Below are 8,682 nucleotides of genomic sequence, written 5' to 3'. Positions count from 1 at the left end.
CAAATAGTAAAAAAAATTTTGCTGGATTAAAGGTTAAGGATCACTATCCTTATTACTAATTACAATATAATAATTACAAAGAATAAATCCAATTTGTCAACTTCTATAAATTGAGAAAAGTTAATTAGACTTAATTAATCCTTATCACTAATTACAATATGATAATTACAAAGAACAAATCCAATTTGTCAACCTCTATAAATTGAAAAAAGTCAATTAGACTTAATTAATCCTAATCCACAAGTTCTAATCAACTAACTAATTGAATTAGTAAAAGATTAACGTTAGCGGAAATAAGATTAATTAATATCTCTAAAATATTATAAATCAACTTGGACAATAATAATTTAAGATCACCTAAGTTTTCAACCGAAGCTAAGAATGTAAAAATCTATTCCATAATTAGTCCAAATATTTTATCAAACATTTGGTGTGCATAAACATAAAACTTCGTAAATTGCAAAATATAGCAAAAACTATGACAATCAACTATCGAATTTGACAATAATAACTCAAATAAACATGAATAAAGCATAAAAGATCCGATTCATTAATATAAACTATAAATTCACATAATTTGTAAAATAGAAAAATGAAAAAAAAACAAACTAACTCTAAATTTTAATAAAAGTATAATAAAAGAACAAAAAATCAAGAGCCAAAACTACGATTAAACAAAACTAAAATCTAAAACTAACAACAAAATTAAATAAAGTTTTAGAAAATTCTGGAAATAAGTTAAAGCTTCTTTCTCTAGAATTTCACTCAAAATCTAAAAATATGTAAAAAAAAATGAGTGTATGATTATTGCCTCCTTTTTTTCTCATTTAGGTTTAAAAATGCATTAAAAAATAGCTATTGAAAGCCTTTGAAAAATCCAAAACATGAAGATGGGCGTATTTCATTAACTTAGCACGTCAGGTCATCTTGTGCACACAAAAAAAACTCGTGCACGCGAGATTCCTGCTTAAGCGAAAAAATTTCGTTTAAGTGAGATTTTTGTTTGGACAAAAAAAGCTCGTTTAAATGAGTTGTCAGATAGCTTTTTTTCTAAATTGCTTCTTGAATTCATTTCTTTGTTCAATTCTTTTTGATCTTTCGAGACCGTTGATGTACCTTAATTCTGAAACACTTCAAAAAAATTTTATCAAGACATCGAATGACATAAAAAGAGATTAAAAAATTAATAATTAGGAGAATAAAAAGTATATTTTTCACAAACAACTTCATCAAAATAATATTTAAAACACTCAATTAATGGAGCTGAAATTGTATAAGATAGTTAATAAATTTCATACTTTTTATATATTTTAAAATAATAAAATATTGAGTTTTTAACCATTTTTCACGTTAAATTCTTTACATATGTTCAATTTATTTTCTATAAACATAACAGAAAATATTTGTCTCCTCTAATTTCTTCTTCTTTCTTGAAGTAACACTTAAAGAAGTGCTGAGATAATAATTTTTAATTTTTATTTTTACTATGATTGTTTACTTATATTTTTGTTTTAAGTACTTTTTAACTTCAACTTCTATTTTTTTTTAAGAAGGATTTTCTTTCTTCTTTTATTTTTTCGCTTTAGAACTAGTAATTCTTTCTTCCAGAACTTTTAAATTACATGCAGAATATTTCAGTGATGAGTAAACAATTTTTTTAATATTTTTCATATGGTACATATTATTAGAGATGCAAGTAACTGTGTTTTTGTTTTTTTTTTTTTTAAGAGTTATTCTTTCACTGTCTCTATAAGATTATTGGTAAGAAATTATCAAATTTTGTCTCTACATTTTTCTAAAATAAATTAAACATGATTGTAATGAGGTAAAATTATTTCTTTTGACACTTAGTCCAAATTTATTAATTTATTTCTCTCCTATTTTATTTTAAACAGTATGACCATATCATAATAAATATTCTCATATTTGATGAAATTTTTTGTGAAGTTTTTAATTTTTGGTAGTCTAATTTTATTAATTGTATATTTTTATTAGTATTATTTCATTAAATTAAATATTAATAAAAATTGAATTTCAATATTACCGGGTGGTGTAGAATATAAAAACAACTTGAACAGATTTTTAGACTTCGTATTTATTATTGTATCATCTGATAGGATGATACATTGTCTATATCTTTTGTATGGATTCTGTCTTTTTCAAATTAGAGATGTATACAATCATCTGTTGATAAAATTCTTTCTCCTTAGTTATACATTTTTGGTTACATTACGCATAGTAAAGAGTTCTAGTGGTAGACGATCGACAAGAAGCAGAACCCAATAAAAATTTTGGAGATCCAATGCGCCATATGATTCACGAGGTATTTAATTTTTCAGAACTGTATAATGATAAAGAAGACTAATAAATGATCGAACATACTGAAAGGAATGCGGAGAAATTATCGTATTTATACAACAAACTTAGTCGTAAAGCCTGTAATTTTCTTAACCTGCTTAAAAATAAATAGTAAAACTTGTATGTGAAATACTCAAGATTTTTAAAATTGTCTTTTTAACGAGATTCTACTATATAAAGTGCAAATACAAAGTAAGTGACAGGGCCTTAGAATAATTTTAGATTTACGAAAATTATATTTTACACAAATACATATTTAGTTTATAAGTTTAGTAGCATACTAGCATCCATGTTTATAAGTATCAATCTTTTATATATATAGATAGAGTCTGTGATGCTTATAATTATAGTCATTACCATAGTCATTATAGTATTCTTAAAATTAAAATTATATTTTTTTTATATTTTAATAATATTTTTTTAATAAAAATTTTATTTGTATGTCAAAATCTATACATATTTATTTATGTGTTTACGTGTTTTATATAAAAAATTACACACGTCAATCTTGATTATTTTACCCAAAAGTCATAGCAGTTGATGTGATCAACATAAAAATATGCCTACCAACATTTAAATATTCGAATGTCAAATACCATTGAATAATAAAACACATACACGTTTCAGAAAAATAAAAATGACACATACTAATATATATAGGAACTAAGGGTTGAAGAGTTAAACACAAAAACTATCCCAAAAAAAGATGTATGTTACAAGGCATCTTTCACACTATAAGAAAGACCCTAATGCTCTTTCGGGGTCACTCCCTGACCCTGAGGGTCCAAATTCAGGTTACCTTGTTCTTCAAGATGAAGCAGCACAATCATATTGTTGTTTTGGTTTGTGGAAGAACAATTGCATAAACCACCTGCCTTTTCCTCAGGACAAGAACTTGACAGTTACTTATATTGAAAGCCATGGAGAAGATGTCACAATTGATCTTGACAAGGTTATTTTCATTCCAGTTCTTAATCAATCATTGTCTTCCAATCGCTACTATGTTATTCGGAGGAAAGGAAAGCATCAAGGGTATGCTAGTTTTGTTTTCATCAGAAGTTTACTTAGTTGAAATTAATTAATTACTCCTTCAGACTAACCATATAAGTTATTCTTTTTTATCTAAAAGCTTTAACAATAATATAAATCGTTTGATTGGTTGAAAAATGTTTTATTGTTTTCATTAATTATTGTACATAGATCGTATGTGCTTAAAATTTAATATAAAGGGAGACAATAATCTAGCTAGGGTTAATTTTGTCTTAACAGTTTAAAAAAATTTTAAATTATAAAAAAAGATAAATAAGTCATTAACTTTTTAATTGGCAGTCATTTAATAAATTCTCAAAGATTAGAGGAATCAAGCAAAAAAAACATAAAATGAGAAAACACTACATCCAACTCAAAATTTTAAAGTATCAAGTTAATGGATTCCTTATCTTATAAACTCCTCACTCTTTCTTGCTTTCTTTGATATGAGACTAACTTTGATATTCTTCACACTTACAATACTAACATTTCAAGCGTTGTGTTGGCTCACAATGCATCATCCTAATAGTCCTCCAGTTGAAAGTTGCAATTTATTCTATTTAGACAAATAAAGCATATAACAAGCATAGAATCCTAACATTGGACTCTTCTTACCTTTGAAGATGATAGGTTAAAATAAAATTAAAAAAAAAAAACTAAAAACCGGAAACACGACATTATTTTTCACCAAAAAATTATCTTAAAAACAGAGTAATAAATTTTGTTAAAAAAAATCATATTGGCACAAATGAAGAGAAGTAAAGCCCCTCTTATTTATAAAATAAAATTCTTATTCTATGCATTTCTCAATGTACAATAAATATTCTTTAAAATTTTGTATTTTCACAGTGTTGCACAGTAACACTTTCTTATTTTTTTTTTCTCAATGTACAATAAATATTTTTTTTTCTCAACATCAAATAAAAATCTAAATTCAAAAAATGAAAAACTTATTTATTTATCGTACATATACGCTTAATTATACTTCATTACGTATTAAATCTTAATTCTTTAGCAACTTAATTATTATAATTTTTTCTACTAACTAGTAATAATATCATTGAATTATGTTTAGTTGTTAAAATAGGTTAGCTATAAGACAAATAATGCAGTTAAAATATAAATATAAAAAATTAGATACCTGTATAAAGTATAGAAAATAACTAAATAACTATCTTTAAGATTTATAAGTTTTTTTTATCATAAAGAGATTATAAATACTCTCTCTTGATAAAAGAAAAATATACTTTTCGATCTTTTTAAATATATAGGAGAATATCTCTTAAAAAAAGAAAAATCTCAAAGAAAAATCTCAGAAAAATCTATCTCAAAGAAACAAAAATGTTTATACTGTTCTTATTAGATTGAATTGATGAAAAATAAAATGATAAAGTTTAATTTATAGGCGAATCTGTGTTACATAAATCACCAGTAACATGAGATTACTAATTTATAGGCGAACCTCTATTACTAAAGAGTATTTTTCTCTTTTCAATATTTAGTTTTTTTTTTCATAAAATTAGTTTTACTAAATTTACAAAAAATGTTATGTCTATATTAAAATTAGTCACTAAAATAAATTACTATGTATCTATTTTATCTATATAAAATTTGATATGCAAGTTTTTACCACAACTAGGATTGATATCTCATTTATTACTCTATTGCTACATAAGTAAGTTGTAATTTTTATAGATTTTAGAATTTTTTTAAGAATAAAGTGACAATTAAGTACTTGAAGAAAATAAAAAGAGTACTAATTAGATCTTTATCAGTAGCAAACAGTGGAGACGATATGTCTTTCTATTTATAGATAGTGCAAAATGAAATGGAATTGCCAATGTGTTTCGTTATCTGCAGTGAGGTGTCTGGGTGATGCCAAATGAACATAGGAACAATATCATTTTTCACTACAACATTTTAGAGTTGAGACAACATTTAAAATGTATTTGCCTAAAGGTTGATAAAAGGCTATCTTTGATTTATAGCAACATTTTGGGACTTGAGGCAAAATTTTTTGGGGGCCTTGCAGAAGCAGCCGTTGCCTTAGGTTGAGGCAACGCTTTTTTGCTTCAAAGGCAACGCTTCCGAAAACAGCTTTTTAGAAGCGTTGCTTATTCTTTAAAATAGACAACACTTTTGAACTGTGTTTTAGGCGACACTTTACACTTATTCTTTTAGCTGTCATGCTTCAACTTCTAGCAAAAAGTATTGCTTCTTCTTTTGAGTATGCAACAAGTTGAAGTGTTGCCTATTGTTTAAAATATGCAATCCATTGAAATGTTGCCTATTTATTTTGCAACCTATTAAAAGTGTTGCCTCTAAACTAGATATGCAATCATTGAAAGGTTATCTTTTTGGCTAAAAATAAGGGTTGTTTTTGCAGTAAAAATACAAAGAAGACATGTGTAGTTATTTTATTTATTAAATAAATGTGTACACAATAAGATTTAAAAAAGAGATAACACCATAATAACTAATGAAGTTCTAATTAAAATACATATTAAAAAGTTCAACCAGCATTTTAAAAACATATATTGATGTTTGCCAATGAATCTGAACAATTTGCTGAAGATTATTCGGATACTTGGTTGAAAGCACATCAGAACAAAAAATAGAGGATACTTTTCACTTTTGAAGTCTAGAGACTTACAAACAGACACTTGATTAAACTACTCCTGATTCTGAGAAGTCAGGTATTGATGTGCATCGGGAGATGGAAAAAGAACATCAACCCAGGAAATGAACAAGTTTCTTATCATAAACCTTAGGCAGAAGTTGAAAGATCGACCATAATAGACTTGGTTTGATGCATGTATCCCCAGCAAGTTTGAATTAAATGCCCCTGTTCACCAATAAATATCTCGACAAAATCTGCAAATTTATATTATTGGCATATATAAGAATAAAATGATCTCAAGAACTTTAGCTCTCAAAACAGGAAAGATAATAGTGCTAACAAGATTACAATTATCTCATGTGGAAGCAGAACAAGCTTAACTTCCTAACTCAATATGTAAAAACATCCACATTTTTTTCAAAAGAAAAATCCCAGATACTACTCCTAGAAACAACAAAACTAACAATAACAAAATGTAATAAAAGGCTCACTTGCAAGCCATGACAGGAATGGACATGAGTGGAAATGCAAGAGAACATTCCGAGTCTAAGCTTCTAGCACCTCGTTCACAACTAGAATGGTGGTGCAAACCAGGTACTCTTGGGCTCTGAAATGATTATAATTCCGAAAACAATATAACTGTTCATACTTTAACCCAAAAATAAGGCCAGATGCCCAGATCTAATGAAATTGTCAAACAAAATAAATCTTTTATAATTATAAAATTTATTTAAATTAATCATGGCCAATATATTGTCAGCGCCTTAATCTTTTATTGTCAAAAATTACTATTTACTCTCTCTCTCTATATAACATATTGTTAGAATTAGTTTTCATCGTGCTATATCATTGTATTATACTATAAAACAAAATCCTCGATTATCATTTGTTATCGATTATGTACAAAATATTTATAATATTAAATTTTCACACATAGTGTCAGGTCTAAATCTACTTTGTATAAAAAAAATGTGTTATTTAATTTATTTTAAATGTGTATTTTGTATTTTAATATATAGTAACTGCTTTTAATCATTGATTTTTATATGCAGTTAGCAATGGTTGTTATTTATTTGTTATATATTCTTAATACTTTGGTGACTATTGATATTGATGCCTATGAAATAGTATGTTACGTTTGAATTGGAATGCAGGGAAGCATGCACAAGTTCTAAGCAAGAGGACATGAAAAATTGTTTATTTTGCAAGTGTGTCAAAGATGTTAAACCAAGACCTTTGGATCCCTTCAACGAATATCAGCAATTTGAGATAATTAAAACCCGTTGCGGGTTTTATGCAAAGCCAGTTGCTGAAGATGCCTTTCCTCCTCTGTTTTTAAGGAGAAAAAGTTGGAGGCTTTGTGCCAAGACTCCACACAATTACACTTTGGATGAAGCTCTTGGCATAAACCATTCCTTGCGTGGCCAATTATTACCAACAATAAATTTCCCATTATCTAATGATCGTTCTGATTCAGTGGTAATTGGGAAGTGGTATTGCCCATTTATGTTTGTGAAGGAAGGAATGAAACTCAAGGACCAGATGAAAGGATCCGTTTTTTATGAAATGACACTTGAGCAAAGATGGGAGAAAATTTTCTCAAAGAAAAATAGTAGTATTGGTAGTGAGGGAAGAAATGAAGTGTTTGTGGATGTTGTTGTTGAAACAGAATTGGCAATGGTGGATGGAAAGCAAGCTTTTTGGGATGAAGGGAATGTTGATGATGGTGTGCTTTGGTTTAAGAGTTTGGATAATGTAGGAGGAGGAGTTAGCGTTGGATTGAGTTTGGTTATTGTTGAGAGAATGAAATGGGAGCAAGAAAGAGGTGGTTGGTTTGGTTTTAATAAAGAGAAATTTGAAGGGGCTCAGAGGTGGGAAGATTTTGGTTGCTTTGTACTTGTGGAAAGCTTTGTTTTGAAGAGAATGGATGGAAGTGTGGTGATAACTTATGATTTTAGGCACACTCATCAAATTATGTGCAAATGGGAGTGACTTCTTTGTCATTTCCTTGGTCTACAATTAGTAATTATTAAAATAAAACGTTTAGGGTCAAAGTTTGAAAGTTAGAGATAGTTATAATTTGTGTTTTCTTTGTTTTTTGTTTGCTTTGTTAATTACCGTTGGAATAAATGCCTAAGATTACGTGTAATAAATATACAATTATAAATATTATATATACAAAATTATAAATATAAAATTAAGTAAAACAATTTTAAATTATTATTTCTTTAACATTACTCTTAGAGAATGTATACTATTGAAATATGTTCAGCAGTCCGAGATTTTTACTCTTTGGAGGGCGTCGTACTAGTTTGGGATATTGGTTTTAAGAAAGTGATATATGAGACTCATTCTAGGAATATATTTTTCGCTATTCAGCGGATTTCAGATATAAAGAATGAAGCAGAAGATGATTTGATTGATAAAATGCAAAAGCTCATTAGTAGAATTTAGGGGGTTTAATTGAACTTGGTCTAAAAAAGACGAATGTGATAGTTTCATGACTAAGGTAGGCGCGTTCAAGAATGCATATTCAAAATGATTACAGCCCCAAGCGTTGCAATATTCTCTTCAACTTGATGCAGTAGCTAAGGGTCCTTATTTGTTTGTTTCTTTTCTTTTTCTCTGTTAAGTCACACAAAAGTACTATTAAAATATAATAACATTTAGGGTGC

The 8,682-nt window shown here is 27.6% G+C and overlaps 1 protein-coding gene across 1 annotated transcript; it reads left to right on the top strand.

The window, feature by feature from the left end:
• The first annotated feature begins 3,055 nt into the window (after window positions 1-3,055).
• Window positions 3,056-8,230, top strand: LOC107491260 (uncharacterized). The gene is made up of 2 exons (XM_016112070.3): window positions 3,056-3,390; window positions 7,162-8,230. Exons 1-2 carry the CDS (start codon window positions 3,065-3,067, stop codon window positions 7,997-7,999), a joined length of 1,164 nt encoding a protein of 387 aa, XP_015967556.1. The 5' UTR covers window positions 3,056-3,064; the 3' UTR covers window positions 8,000-8,230.
• The last annotated feature ends 452 nt before the right edge of the window (window positions 8,231-8,682 follow it).

This window comes from Arachis duranensis, chromosome 5, assembly GCF_000817695.3.
Source record: "Arachis duranensis cultivar V14167 chromosome 5, aradu.V14167.gnm2.J7QH, whole genome shotgun sequence".
Taxonomy (NCBI): Eukaryota; Viridiplantae; Streptophyta; class Magnoliopsida; order Fabales; family Fabaceae; genus Arachis; species Arachis duranensis.
Note: the sequence above shows the minus strand (reverse complement) of the source record. Positions and strands in the feature narration are given on the sequence as shown.

Coding starts and splice junctions, on each gene's coding strand:
- LOC107491260 (XM_016112070.3), top strand. CDS start 3,065: ATGTATGTTACAAGGCATCTTTCACACTATAAGAAAGACCCTAATGCT. Junction 3,391..7,161: donor AGGAAAGGAAAGCATCAAGG/GTATGCTAGTTT, acceptor ATTGGAATGCAG/GGAAGCATGCACAAGTTCTA.